The sequence below is a fragment of the Apis laboriosa genome, unplaced genomic scaffold (assembly GCF_014066325.1).
Source record: "Apis laboriosa isolate Shangri-la unplaced genomic scaffold, ASM1406632v1 scaffold17_cov146, whole genome shotgun sequence".
Taxonomy (NCBI): Eukaryota; Metazoa; Arthropoda; class Insecta; order Hymenoptera; family Apidae; genus Apis; species Apis laboriosa.
In genome coordinates, this window is record NW_025222181.1 from 854,100 (window position 1) to 869,792 (window position 15,693).

General features: G+C 28.2%; 2 protein-coding genes across 2 annotated transcripts; one reads left to right on the top strand and one right to left on the bottom strand.

Annotated features, from left to right (window-relative positions):
- Positions 1-9,557: 9,557 nt before the first annotated feature.
- On the top strand, positions 9,558-12,720 carry LOC122711624 (protein FAM107B). Its single transcript, XM_043930601.1, has 4 exons — positions 9,558-9,729; positions 10,173-10,332; positions 11,046-11,217; positions 11,319-12,720. Exons 1-4 carry the CDS (start codon positions 9,558-9,560, stop codon positions 11,403-11,405), a joined length of 591 nt encoding a protein of 196 aa, XP_043786536.1. The 3' UTR covers positions 11,406-12,720.
- A 380-nt stretch (positions 12,721-13,100) lies between these two features.
- Positions 13,101-15,478, bottom strand: LOC122711651 (methionine aminopeptidase 2). Its single transcript, XM_043930653.1, has 6 exons — positions 15,319-15,478; positions 14,753-14,827; positions 14,342-14,667; positions 13,863-14,267; positions 13,515-13,782; positions 13,101-13,448 (listed from the first exon to the last, which is right to left on the bottom strand). Exons 1-6 carry the CDS (start codon positions 15,461-15,463, stop codon positions 13,243-13,245), a joined length of 1,425 nt encoding a protein of 474 aa, XP_043786588.1. The 5' UTR covers positions 15,464-15,478; the 3' UTR covers positions 13,101-13,242.
- Positions 15,479-15,693: the final 215 nt, after the last annotated feature.

Consider the following 15,693-nt stretch of genomic DNA (forward strand, 5'->3'; position numbering starts at 1 on the left):
CCAACAGTGACTATAGACATTCAACCGTTGAACATTCAATATAGCATACTATTTTATTTAGAGTTTCCCAAATGAGGATAGCAAAAATTCTATTTAAATTTTATTAAATATAAAAATACCATATATATTTGTAAATAATAATCGATTGACGCAATATTTAGAAATACAAAATTTAATTCATTATATTATTATATTATACAAAATTTAATTCATTGAAATTTTCTTTGAATAAAACAAATAATATACAATCAATTTTTATGAAAAAAAATATTTAAAAAATCCAAAATAGAATTTGATATATTTTTAAAATAAATATTACCATTGCAACGTTAGAATCTAAAATATCTTAATAATTTTATTTAAGAAATAATTAAATTTACTAAGAATAAGACTTCAAGATAAGATTTCAAGATACAAGGTTTAAAAAAATGGAAAAAATCCAATTCATAATCAAAATCAGATGACTGTTCCCTTAGCTTTTTCATCGATTATGATGGGAAGGGAGGGAGGAATCTCTTCCTGCTGCAGCGAAGGAACGTTAATATTTTCCACTTCCTTCCGGATTTGCGACCTTTCCCCAACTAAAGCTCATCCTAACTCGTTTACCAGCGGTAGTATGTATACTAAACACGCGGTTGGTACACATAGGCAGAGAACGTATCAGCTTCTAACCGTTTGCCTCTTTCTGCATTCACTTTACGCACGTGTTCACTCTTGAAGATGAGCAATTAACTGTCCTAGTGTTTGAAAACTTGTTAACTATATCATACCTCGTTTGCATATTTATTTCTATGTGTGTTGATTTCTAATAATACAAATGTTGGAAACTATATATTATTCAATAAATTATTATATAAATATTATTCAAAATCGAAATTAATTGATTAAATTATAAATATTATTAAAATGTAATTGAAATTTACATTAAATAGAGAATAAAACAGTTTTGTAAGGAAGAATTATTTTATTCTATCTAGTTTGATCTAATGGAAATTTGAATTGTTTATAAACTTCAGCCAATTTTTATATATCTATAACTTTTGTATTTGTTTTAACCTCGATTATTAAAAAATGTTTTACGTATTTACTTTTTTCGTATTTCTGTAGAGTTGAATAAATTTTATTATTAAATAATGGATAAATTCTTCAGAATTATTTAATATTAAAATAGAAATAAATTTGTAACATTAATTTCATTCTTTAATGGATCTAGGCTTAACCTATTTTCTAGAAATGAGGTTAATTCGGAATTATTGCTTTTTATCATCAGTTCGTTTACCTTTGAATTATGTAGACATTAGGGTAAAAGAAATCGAATGTTCAGATTAAAATATCGATTGCAATTCGAAGAGTAATGATAAGTGTTTAACGAGATTGTAGATTTACTTTCTACTGAATCTTTGATGAGTCAAGCAACAAGATACCGGTCAAGCCTGAAGTGATGTTATGTAATTCGATACTTCAACGAAGTCGATATAAACTTTTGGGCGATATAAACTATGTAAATAATGATACACCAATACAAATATATATTTGGCTCGAGTCCAACCAACTGAAACATAAATTCATGAATAAGAAAAAACAATTTTATTTGAAGAAAATTTATTTATTCTTTATGAATAAAGTGTCTGTATAAATGAAATTCGATGACTTTATTCAAAACATTTATATTTATAAATGATTTATATTTATAATTTATATTTATAAATGAAAAAAAACTAAGTTATCATTTATTTTATAAAGAAAATTTTTGACAATTTTAACTATTGTAATTTCTAATTTTAAACTAATTCCTATTTGAAATGTTTTTATATTGTGTTATTGGAAATATCAAATTATTGATCATTTATTAATAATTCACGATTATTTTTCCATATATCGTATATATTTGATATATTTTTACTTACTGAAGTTTACTTGCTGAAACATGATATGATTCACGAGAGAACAATTGCATAATTCGTCGTATTACGTATAGCCAGATCGAAACACGAATGTGAAATCATCAAGAAAAAAACTCATTGTGAATTTGTGGAAATGCAACATCAGACACATTGTTTTTCGCGGGAACATTGATAGTGGATTTCTAAGCTTCTTTTTATAGAACATGTCGTTGAATCGTGCACTCGACGGATCTGTTACGTTCGCATTTTTCATGCATCTCTGTGTAGAATGTTCGTTCACAGCTTGTCGCTTCAAAAAGATCGACGATAAAAGATGCCCTATAAAACGTGGTTACATAATGGTGACTCCCTAATCCCGTGCCCATTTCGTAAAGCTGTATATGCATCTATTGTCTTTAGATGTTCGATGAAAAAATATAATCGATCGAATGTGCATAGAAATTAGAGCTACCCATTGAAATTCATATTCGATCTTGAATTTTGTTATTTTCTCATCCACACACACACACATAATAATAAAACATAAGGTATAAAAATGTAAGAAATATATCAAAACTGAAAGATAATTGACGTTATTACATAATGAATTATAACGAAAGAAGATCAAATTATGAAAATGATCACGATTAATATTATTATTTTGGATCATAATTATCTATGCTGATTCATTTTTAATTTAAATTTTTAATGGTAAGATCTTAAAAAGTGATCAAAGAGTTGTAATATTTAATAACGTGATGAAACATCTAGTGGCGATTCTTCATACTTTCGTCCACTTTCACTCTCTTTTACCTCGTTCTAATCATCGAAACCAGTGTAGGTTTTATTTTTTTTTTTTTTTTTTTTTTTAAATAGGAAATGGTTCACTTCCGGTATAGCCTAGTTTCATCGATCGATAACTTTTTTGTTAATTAAACGGCTGCTACGTATTCCATCGCGCTAGAAAGGAATTTCAGTATTTAAAAATTGATGATCGAGCATTTCTCCGTTGGATAGTTTTCTCTTGAGCATGCTCACTATTCATCACTGATATCGGAAACGGAAGTTGGCGCGATAAGAGGAAACGGTAGATATCGTGTACTAAAAAATTGCTGGAATCATTTTAATACTGATTGCTGGAAATATATAATGGAATTTTGGAAAAGATTCAGAAATAATGGATTTTTATAATAAAAACAATATATTTAATAATGAAATAATAAAAGAAAAGAAAAAACAAAAAATCGAATTTTATCAAAATTTAATTGAATATTATTTCATTCGTTAATTATATTCCATTCATTCTTCATAACGTTCAAAGAAATACGACATTTTTTTATTTCCGAAAGTGTGAAAAATAAATAACGCTTGACAGATTTTATCATCGGTTGTACTCATTAAAATTGGTAATGAATAGTTGAGATTCGCAATAACAACGCTTATATCGCGGTGAAATCATCGATGACGAGTCACGAGAGAAACGCTTGTTAAAATATCTCGGCGAGAATTAGACTTTCGATTCTTTCTTCGATCTTTGGACTTACGATAGAAACCGTATACGCATGCGCGCGTAACTAAAGAAAAATTGTCATCCTCACATTCACGGCGATCGCTACATCTCTTTAGATCCAACTATCAATTTTCTTTTGTTCGTTCTCTTTCTTATTTTTGCATAAGATTATCTATTCTATGTTTTTTGATTGTTTACGATAGTATAAATAGTAATAAAATTGATACAATAATATAACAAGTTCGATAAAATTTTAATAAAACTTTTGATTGATATACGTATTATTGTCATCATAATATTAACATAAACATTGATTTATAATCAATAATTTGTAATCTAATATAATACTAATAAAATTAAACTTCCGATAGCACAAAATAACATACTCACGACAAGTGCACGAATCTTTAAACACGAAAATAACAGGAACGAACATAGTCGAAAAGACAGGTTATCTCTGTGGCCTCATTTTTCACAAAGCCGTCACGCTAGAAGCATTAATTTATCAAAACGAGGTAAAACCGACATGCTCTCATCGTCGAGGGTTCATCCAAAAAACGAGAACAATAGCTGTATCTAGTTCCTTCACAAAGGGAAGTTGAAGCTGCGCAGAAATTCCTATCTTTGCGATCTTTCTTGCTCGGGGCAATTTTTCTTACAACACTCGAAATTATCGGGAAAACTCAGCGGAAATTTCCGTCACGGAAAGCACGATTATACCCGTTACTGGAACATGAATTAGCATGCAACCGACTGAACATGCCTTTCCATGTGGAACGCGTGAAGAATGCGAATTCTTTTCTACCGATAACTGTAGCTGTTCCTCCGTTAATCAACTGTACGTGTTTTCAGGTGATCAATAACGGACTGAGGAGCGATACTGACAGCTGCGACGGTTTAACAAACGGTGAGTCACGCGTCATCGACGCATCTCCTCTTCCTTCTCTTTTCTTTTCCTTCGTTATCGTTTATAGCGATAGGGTCTTTACTCTCGTAAAGAACCCTAACTGGCTATAAAAAGCGGTGCGTTAGATCCGATCCAGGCATAGGAGCCGTCGGTAAGCTTTAGCTTCATTGACCGAATCCCGCAATGAAAAGACTGCCTCCCTATTGTACAAAGCTCTCTCTGCCGGTATCCCCAAATATCAATTGAACGAATGCTACTGTATACTATGTTGTGTATAATGTAACGTATAATGTCGAATTATAAATACAATGATTTAATTCACAATTGTTCGCGTTAAAGTATATATATTCGAAATTTTGAATAGATAAATTTTTTTTACTTATTTTCTAGATAATATATTTGACAAGTAGAATCCAAATATATTAATTTTAATCTCGGATATTATATTATAATTTTATAGGTTACTTCGGTCAATGATTACATTCATAATCCAATCAATGAGAAAAGTTTATTATTTTTAATGTCATGTACATATATAATGTATAATATGTATATGTTTAATTTTTTTCTATATCTAATAATGTTGATAAATAAATTGATTGTTACAAATAATAATAATTTCAGAAATAAATAATTAAAATAAGAAAAACTAAGGAATTAGAACAAAAAGCTATATTATTCTTTTTCTTTTAGTATTTTTTCGTTTTACTATTGTTTTTTTCTTTCATTATTATTTAATACAATAATATTTAAATCATCATTTATATGGAATGATAAAATAAAATTCTAGTAAAAATAGATCAAAAAGAAATATTTTTATAAAATTTTTACATTATAAAAAATTAAAAATAATATAAAATAATTTATCATCAAAAATTCATATTATTTTTAATAATTTTTCTAATCCTAATATAAAAAAAGAAAAATTAAAAAATTATATATTCAAAAATTTTTAAATTCTCATTAATTCTTCATTAAATAAATAAACATGAAAAAACATGAAATTCGAAATCCTATCTTATTCTTTACAGGCAATAACGATATAAAATAATAGCTAGCGAAAGATTAAGAGGAATTAAAAGCCCAATAATTCAAATATTTAAAGAAAACGATTTATTATTTCAATGTGAAATTATTCGTTTCACCGATTCTAGGGAGATTCCTTCAATGCTAAAGATGACTCCCAAGCATATACCGCGAGAAGAGCTCAAGCGTATAATACGGATAAATACTGTGTAAGTAGGAGAAACAAGGGTCAGGGTTTTGGCGGTTCGTGGTAAATCCGACGTATGGTTACGGCCCTGACTTTGCCCTTCGGTCATTATTGTCTGTCGGAGCGGTCGCCACATTTTCTCACGCTACTTCAGCTGCTTCTTATTCGCGGTGCAATGATCTCCCTTTCGTATATTGCCCGCACATCTGCCTCAAAATTACATCCTGACCGGGTCTGCATTTTTATTTTTCTCCCACTTTTCTCTCCCCTTCCACTTCTCTTCCATTGTCGAATCTCCAAAGATGCGTTCAATCAGCGAGGAAAGTATATTTACTTTCGTGATTCTGCGAATTGATCGATTATTCAGATACTTCTCGTCACTTAACTCTCGAACGAATCACTTTCGATCGAAAATTATCCGCATCACGTGCGATCCAGTTTATGAACGTTTTATACGCAGGATGCGATCGAAAGTAATATTTTTATTTTGGAATGTGATAAATTGATATTATTAAGATATTATTTTATATTTACAGCAAAAATTTTTTTGTGCAATAATTATACGTATTTATTTGAATTTGTCAAATTATAACTTTTTTTCTTTGATGAGTAATAACAAAGTTAACTTTTTCTTAAACTATTCTCGATTCCAGATCGGACAGAATATATAAATTCAGAATTATTTTACATCACAATTATTTATTGAATTTACAAATTACATTTTGTTTAATATTTCTTATCAATTACAAAGTTAATTTCTTATTCTCTTTTGAATGCTTTCGTTTTCGCAAAAAGTCAATTTAGCTCGAAAATAGGTCGAAAACGATCAATTCTTGCGCCACTTTCGCTACTAATCACTTTTCAAATGTATATTTCAATGTGTTTCTAATTGATCATTAGTTCAATGTCTGCCATAAGAAAGCCATCTCGCGGACGGAGTTTTAATGAAAAATCTAAAGAATCGCATCATTACCTGCTATCTTTTTAAGGACATTCGCTTCCTCTGGAATCTATATTTGCTTTCGATTTTCATTTCTTTAACCTATATATCGAATCAATTGATCATTTTTAATTCAAAATTAATTGATTGTAATGTGAATTAAAACAGAATTGGTTAAGTTACTTTTTGTTAACTTAACATGCTTGAAATAACTAAAACTACTTTATCGATGAAGTTTCTTATTGATTCGACTTGAAATATTTTTTCAAATATTCCTATGTTCGATTTTAATCGTCAATTAAATTGGCTTAATTAACTTGACTTTAAATCGTTTTATCGAAATAATTCGAGTAATTTGAAATTATCTCATTAATTTAAATCTATTATTTAACTTGATTTGAATATCCTTTCAACTTTCAAATTAAATTTAATAATTCCTTTAATTTTCTGATTAACTGAAAAACAATTATATGCTAATTTAATAATTAAAAATAAAAATTATATTAAATAATTGAAATTTTGCTGCATCAAATAATCATTATCATTTAAAATAAATTATTTTTCCTAAATTCGGGTAAGATCGTTTCCTTGTTGCTTCGTATTTCGAGGTTACTATAAATCTGTTGAAATACGGGATAAGTAGAGTGGGGCAGAACGATAAATCGGTTAAATTCGACTTTATTCGGGCAGAACCGTTTCCGCATTGAGAACTCGAACGTTTCTAACTTATACTTCCGGATTGTCGGTAATTGTATTATTTATATCCGCGTAATTATATAATTTTCGAAAGAAAATCGTTACATATCGATACAAATACATACATTATATATATAGAAATGAATTACGATTAATTGACGATTGGAAGAGATTGTCGACTGGAAAAAAAAAAAAAGAAAAAAAGAAAGAAAGAAAAACGATTAGAATTGAATAGAAAATGATTTTACAAAGTGTTCTTTACTTTCATTTCTTGACAGCTCTCGCTGAAACCGATTCCCGTGGTTTATGGTGTATGCGTGTCTCTCGGTGGCGACGCTTCGTGAGGAACTTAATTCAGCGAATCCGCAAAAGATATCTGCTCGTTACGAGCTCGAACGTGATGTGGCGGATTTTCACTCGTAAAATCGAGAATGATCCACTTCCCTTTTGATGCATGGCCATCGAGTGGCGAAACTTACAACTCTCTCGGTTCTTTCTAATCTAGATAAAAATAGGGTAAAATTGAGATCTGAGCGAATCAAATTGGTACCATTGTTTTTCTAAGATATGAGTTGCGATATAGCAACACGTGATATTAGATTCAACATATTATCTCTGGTAAAATGTTTTGAATTTATAAAATAATAAATGTAGGGAAAAAAAAAATTTTTTTATTTTTTTTTTTACATTATGAAGAAGGATATAGTGAGAGGCAAAAATTGGATATACAGCTAATAACTTTAATAAAAAGTATTTTTAATTAATATATAATTTAATGAAAATATTAATGCTATAATTTCAAAAAGCTTAAATAGTTTCTCTTTTGGCATTTCTCTTTTGATTGTAAAGAGAAAAATTCTATATTGTGCAAAACTCATTTATCTAATTATATAAAACGTGATGTACATTTTATTCAAATTCTTTAAATGTAATAACATTGAATTTCTAATAAATTAAGAAAATAATTATTAATAATATAAATTTATTTTTTATATTATAATTTATTATTATTTTTAATTTATAATTTATAAATTATAATTTAAAAGAGAGTTAGGTTAGATCAAATTAATTCTGTACTCTTATTTTATTGCTTGCTTTCTAATAACTTGTGCAATAGTAATCACAATTAGATCATAAATTATCTTTTATCATTTATCTTATTTTTTGAATTATATTCACTCTTATTTCCTTTAAAAAGTATAATAGAAAAGAAATAAAGAAGATTTCGAAACTAATATCATGATATCATTTGTTGAATAAAATTTAGTATATATTTGCATTTAACGAGTTTAAAGAAAAAATTGCATTGAAGGATAATAGATATGAATAATATTACAAAACCATATTTTTGTCGCATGCTCGGGTGCGAAAAGTGGTTGAATCACCGTAAAGTAGCAGATCTTCACAGCGATTAAATCGATAACGATCGAGAACCAGGTTTTGGGAATTCTCTAGGTCGTAACAAAAGAAAGTAACCGGAAGAAAGACACGAGTTCCAGTTGATTATAAATCACGCGAGGTATCTTTTTGACCTGCATTCTTTTCAACTGTTTCGAGGAATTGTAATTTTGAATAGAATTCCGAAGTTCCACGAACTTTTTTAAAGGAAGAAAGCTTATATAAACGTATAACGATTAGAAATTTAACTATATCGATTAAGTTATCGAAAAATATCGATAATATCGAAATTCGATATATTGATAATATCGTTACAACAAGTGAAATAACTTGAGCAAAACTTAATGTGATTAACAATAAATAATTAGTGAAAAATAAATTTTTAATCACATTTAAGTATATTTATATTTACGTTTTTATTTTATTTTTAATTACAATTGATGACTAAAATATTTATTAATGCGATTTATTAATTGATATAATTTTCATGTTTATTGTTCTGTATTTTCAACAAATTTTTCTATTAAAATAAATTTTTCTTATTTAACAATCATATGTTTAAAAAATTAGTACAATAATAAATATGATAAAAATTGTTTAAATAAATCGGTTAATAATTAATTAATCAATCGATTAAATTAAATCAATTTCAATTTTTTTGACGATTAAATTTTTGAATTATATATTTTGATTAATGAGTTTGATCAAAAATTAACGTCATCAATGGATCTATTAATAAATGTCATCAATTGTATTAACGATTCTTTGGCGAAATGATCAATTTGTGGAAAAAATAGTATATTTGAAATGATTACCTTTGGAATTGGAACAACGATGCTTTCTACAATAATTTCTACGACAACCGATGGACGTATCCACGTTAAACGATGAGATATTTACGATCATTTATTCGATCTAATATAGTATTCTCTACGTTCAATTAAAAAATTTGGTTTAATATGATAAGAGCGCATTGTTTACTTTACCTTGAAGGCATAAAAGATAGGTATATGGCGGTTGATGCCGCGTATTTTTCTATCCGATTAGCAGCTATGCGAAGCCTTACGCAAAAGTATATACAAGTTGCCTGTTTGATACGGTTTTCGCCCGGAAATACTTCAGTACAATCCGCGGCAATGTGCGAAGAGGTTTCCATCAGGGAGAGAATCGCTTTGTTGGAGGGTGAATAAAAAACTTGACCGCAGAGATCTACCGATTACCATTTTAGTTTTTCTTTCTTCACGATTAAATGGTTATCTCGAATCCACTATCCCTTTTTTCAAATTTTTTTCTAATTTTTTACTTGTAAAATTATTTACTTTTATTTTTTATTATTACTCGAAATTATGAAATTAATTTTCAAACATTTTTCTGCTGCTATTATTTAATCTTTCATAATATCTTTCATACATAAATTCGTTTTTCCGCTCGATGTAAAACATAGATCTAATGCTTTTCAAATATTTTCCATCTCTTTCGCATCTTTATTATCGTACGTTTCTGATTGGTTAGATATATTAGCGATACGGTAACATTATGTTCCATGAATATCCACCTAACTACAATCAATCTTCAAACATCTTTGCTATCATAAATTTATATTTATGTGATTTGTTCTTTTTTAGGACGAAAGATGGCACCAGTGTTGGGTGTACCACCTCCTCCACCACCTGCTCCTCACATGGGACCAGATGGATTGATCTTGCCGAGAAAACCGTATAATCCTTACCTTTCGTCCACGAATCACAAAGATCTTCGAAGGGAATTATTATTCAATCAGAAAGTGTAAGCTTCTTTTAATCTATATTTATGACATGGAATCTTTTAAGCATTGAATTATGTTAGCATAATTTTGTACATACGATAGAACATCTTTGTGACACGTTATATATGGTATCTGTGAATATTGATATATTATTATAGCATATCGAAAGATTCCAAAGAAGTGATAGATATATTTCATCTGCATTTTAAGAATATAATAAATAATTTATAACTGACTTACGTCATAATTTAAGCAAAAGTATTATTTTTATCCTTGACATGTCGCGAAGTACGAGCAATGAAATCTAAAGTCAAATATCCATGAGATAAATTAATGCAAATATTAACGCAAAATATAATTTTTAACATGTTCTTAAATTTCTTAAAATATATTATTAAAACAAAAATATTTTTTTTAATATTTAAATAATGATTTTTAGTTTTTTATTTTTTATTTGCATACATATATATGCATATATATATATATATGTGTATAATAATAGAAAAGAGACTCGCACTTCGCACGCCTATCATCGAGAAAATCGTTTCCTGTTAATATATTCCCTGTAATTCATTCCCAGTCACTTTTATGGTTTAAACAGGTCCGCTATTCAATTGAAAGGTTGTTCACGCGCATTTTTCTCATCGTAGCAATTTTCACGCGCAGCCCATAATCTTTGTCGGCGAGATACGTTCCCCGCATAATTAGCTAATCGATTTTCACTTTCTTCCAGTGGCAAAAACGTGCTAAATCAAAAAAGCGAGCTTCAACGAGCGCTCGAGAAACAGAGGGAAGCTGCCTCGAGGAGAGAAGCTGAAAGAAATCGAGAGGAGAACTACAAAGACGATCCCCGAACTGCTTTACAAAGAGCAATCGAGCAAAGGGCAAAGCATATTGAAATGGCAGTTAGTATCTTTTTCTATCTTTTCTATTTTTATTTTTATACAAAACGCTTTTCTTCTTTTTAATTAAATTTTTACATCTTTCTGATATTTCGATTTTTCAGCTGGAACAATCCCAACCGATGGAGCCACCGAGCAATCTTTTAATAACAGCGAGAGCAAAACTAAGACCGCGCGCAGATTCACAATGAAGTTATGTAAAAATAAAGAAAGAAAGAAAGATTGATTTGTGAAATACGATAAATTTAATATCGTATGGGTTAGCGATAATCGAAATATTACGTCGCAACTCTTGAGCCAAACTTTTTTTGATCATATTTTCTAATTTGACTATGTACATATACTACATTTACTCCGATAACAATTCATTAAAAACAAAATAAAGTTGTACAATTAATTAAAAATTATTGTGATGTGACGTGTTAAATATTAGAAAAACAGAAAATAAGAAAGAATAGAAAAAAAAGAATAGATTTTATCATCTATCATATTTTGATAGATTTATTGGTTTAAAGTATATATATTTAATTATAATGTGTGATACTTCAGTTGTGCGTTTTTCGCGTAAAAGTAGATAATTGCCTTATTCTTCCAAAGTTCTCAGAAAGCGCGAATATGCACATTAGATGATTTATTTCTTCTTCTAAACTAATTAGTCTCGTTAGATATTTTAACGAAGTCTAACGCTTACTTTTCATGAAATTCCATGAAAGTAATTTCCGTGAACTTGAAATAATATATATATATGTACTCATTTGTCGAACAAGGCCTTGTTAAATTTAGGGATTGCAGATTCAAATGTTATAAACGTAATAACAGATTAAGGCCGTAAATAAATCTCAGTAAAATTCAACTTACATGTATATCCATACGTGTCAATGATATAATACAGTATAATGCATTGCATCTTTGTTACGACGTTTAGTTATTGAAGGAGAAATAAAATTGCCGAACCTGGTGATTGAATCGGTTCGATATTTTGTTACGTGCTCTTTTTTCAGAGTTTTCTTATGTAAAAACTAATACCATTAGAATAAGCGATCAGTCATAAATAATATAGACGAGAATTTAAACAGATACTATGAACAAAATGTAATTGTTTGACGATAACTTATCATCGTGCCTGAATTTATACCAATTTAGACCTGAATACGAAGTACAGATATAATTTCATCGCAATAAACGCAGTAGTAGAATTGGTAGCCTGGGACCACCGTACATTTGTAATAACTATATATTAGCAGTTAAATGGAAAACATCTGATAGATTAATATAGCAGCATTTATTAAACTCTAGTGTTCATAATTCAGAAAAGAAATGAAATATATATTGTTGCACTATATTGTTTTAATCAATGTATTATAGAAACGTGATCGTACACTCGAATTTAGTAAGTTTTTCATTGATAATAATACATTAAAGTACATTTATCTTTACTGTTTTGAAAATATAATAAAAATAATTATAATATTTAAAAATTCAAAAATATAATAAAATTCTATGAAAAAAAACTTATAAATAAATAGATATATTATGTAAACATGTGAATTTTAATATTATTATTAAGTGTATTAAATTTTAATTTGTGTAAATTAATCATCATATTGGAACATTTAAAATACTAAATATATTTTATTCAATGTCAATAAGTTTTTTATTTTTATTAATTTGTAGGAAAATAACAAATATATTAAATAAAAAAAAATATTGCTTATAATATTGATTCAACTTGACAATTCGATATTTCATAAAAATATTTTGTCTTATCTATATTGGATTAAAAAATAAAATAAAAAAATATCTAATTTTCATTTTTTTTATATATTTTATAAGATTTCATCTTATCATGATTATAGTCTTTCTATCAATAAAAAGGAAACAATCAATAAAATGTTATTAGAATTGTATAATTAAATATAGCGTTATTAATAATTAACATTTATCATCGATGTGGCTTTACATAAATCAACTTGTACATTCTCAGATTGTGAATATAATGAGTATACGCAATTTAAAACAATAGACATTTCAGTAATCGTCTCCGCGAGAAATAACTTCTTTACATGTTGGGCGTAAAACAAGAGTATGCTCAAATTGAGCAGTGTAACATCCCTTGACATCAACTAAAGGTGGGTAAGCTTCTACTGCGCCTTTATCACATAAATCCTTCAAAGCCATTTGATATTTCGTGCAACCAACACGATCTAACCATCGTTTGCAGAAAGCCAAAGTACCTATAGTGAATACATTTTTTATAATTTATTTTTTAACAAATAAATCGAAATTATTTCGATATTTACCGAAATGTTTATTAATAACGTTGAGTAAAGATTTGCTACTTTGTAATCTTAATGGAACGAAACCGGCATCAAAGCTCTTCATATAATGAGAACAGTCTAAATCATCATGAACAATTCCTCTTCCAGTAGATCCAAAAGTTTCAATAGCATAAAATTCATTTTCTTCCATTCTGGTAGCTTCGCCACCTTTAACTATCGGTACAGTTTTTCCAGCATGGATACGATACGGAGCAATTGAATGACCATTAAGATTTCTTATAGATTTTACCTATATGTATTATAATTAATTCTTAATAATAATGATTTATGGTGACATTGAAAAATTATATGAAGAAATAACAAATATACCGGATAAGTTTTGCCATCTAATTCAATTTCATATGATTCCATAACTTCTTGAATTGCAGCACCAACATCGCATAGTTGAACATCAATACCAGCAGCTTTGATACCTGTATTTGTCGCATCACGAACAGCTTCTATGAGCTTATCATATTTTGGATTGAATGCCAATGTAAATGCACAATCAATAATTCGTCCATTAATATGTGTTCCAAAGTCAATTTTGGTGACATCATCATATTCTAAAACAGTTGGATCTCCAGCATTTGGAGTATAATGAGCTGCACAATGATTTCTTGAACAACCAGTTGGAAATGCTAATCCAGCTTTCAATCCATCTTCTCCTATTAACTTCCTAGCTGTATTTTCTAATTCATTGCAAATTTCTATCATTGTCATTCCAGGTTTCACCTAAATAAATTACATTCTTATATAAAATGTTTTATTTTTCTCTTTTTTATACTTATTTTGCTATTATCACATACCCATTTCATAATATGTTTTCTTGTTTGTCTATGAGCTTCAGCTGCTTGCCTTGCTTCATTATAAATATCATTATGCATTCTATCAAAAGCTCTTGCTTCTTCACTTGAAAAACGTTCTTTAGCTGTTCTATCATCTATTCCTGCAGCAGGTGGATGATCCATTATTTGCCCAATTGGAAAGTTTCCATCTGAAAATAATTCTGACACAGGAATAGTTGGTGGATCTGTTTGTTGTTTAGGACCTTTCCCACGTGATTTACGTTTCTTCTTTTTCTTTTTAATATCTTCTGTTTCTGCATCATTTTCTGTTGCCTCTATATCAACTTCTGTGTATAATATAACATGAATTAAATATTATATATTTAAATGATTTCCTTATATGCTTAAAATATAAACTTAAAAACAAATTACCTTCATCTACAGCATTATCATGTTTTGTTTTTTCTTCTTCTCCTTCTGGAACATCTGCACTAGCTTCACCAGCTCCTATAAAATTGTTTATAGGAAGTTATAAAAGTTCTAATTATACCATATTATATGCTGAATTCAAAAATTATTTATAAATAAAAACATTTTCAATATTATAATCTAATTTTGAAAATTTAATAGAATATTATATTTAATATATAAAAAATTTTTCATATATATAAAAGATAGACAAATAAATTAAATCAAAGCATTTTGCAAAACAAATCTTAGCCATAAAAAAAATGACAACAAGAAGTAAAAACTAATACAAAGTAATTTATTCACTGTGCCATACATAGTCATATAATAACAACTTACATATGTTCATCATTAATTATAATTGAACATATCAAAATTGCATCATAAAAATTGCAATGATAAAAATAATAATAATTATATATTATATACATATGCATTATTTTCATAAATGTAGATTCGGACAAACACATGATTAATCCTTGAACTTGCGTAAACGAGTATACACCCAAAAATACAATAAAATGACATACCAGCTTTCTTCTTCTTTTTCTTCTTTTTTTTCTTTTTAGACGCTTCTACTGCACCAGTTTCATCTTCTTCATCAACAATTTCATCTTTTTCTTCATTTACTAATTTTTCGGCGGATTTGCCGACTTCGTCCAATACGGCAGCCATTTTCAAGAGGAAGCCAAACAATGCTATATTAATCGTAAAGTGGCCAGCCGATAAAGTAGAAATAGCATTTACATACGTGATCTTCCTTTCAAATGCTAATAATAGCATAGATTAATACCGATAGTGTAAACAAAACTTTTTAATTTCTACTATTTAAAATAAAAAATTTATGAATTATATTCAATCAAATTATGATAAAACTTTTAATTTTTATTCAAAAAGAAATTATG

What these genes read in the sequence shown, in the direction of transcription:
- LOC122711624 (XM_043930601.1), top strand. Translation starts at nt 9,558, where the DNA reads ATGGCGGTTGATGCCGCGTATTTTTCTATCCGATTAGCAGCTATGCGA. An exon ending in GAGAATCGCTTTGTTGGAGG is followed by an intron (nt 9,730 to 10,172) that starts GTGAATAAAAAA and finishes GTTCTTTTTTAG; the next exon opens with GACGAAAGATGGCACCAGTG. An exon ending in TTATTATTCAATCAGAAAGT is followed by an intron (nt 10,333 to 11,045) that starts GTAAGCTTCTTT and finishes ACTTTCTTCCAG; the next exon opens with TGGCAAAAACGTGCTAAATC.
- LOC122711651 (XM_043930653.1), bottom strand. Translation starts at nt 15,463, where the DNA reads ATGGCTGCCGTATTGGACGAAGTCGGCAAATCCGCCGAAAAATTAGTA. An exon ending in TGATAATGCTGTAGATGAAG is followed by an intron (nt 14,668 to 14,752) that starts GTAATTTGTTTT and finishes TATTATACACAG; the next exon opens with AAGTTGATATAGAGGCAACA. An exon ending in GAAAACATATTATGAAATGG is followed by an intron (nt 14,268 to 14,341) that starts GTATGTGATAAT and finishes TAATTTATTTAG; the next exon opens with GTGAAACCTGGAATGACAAT.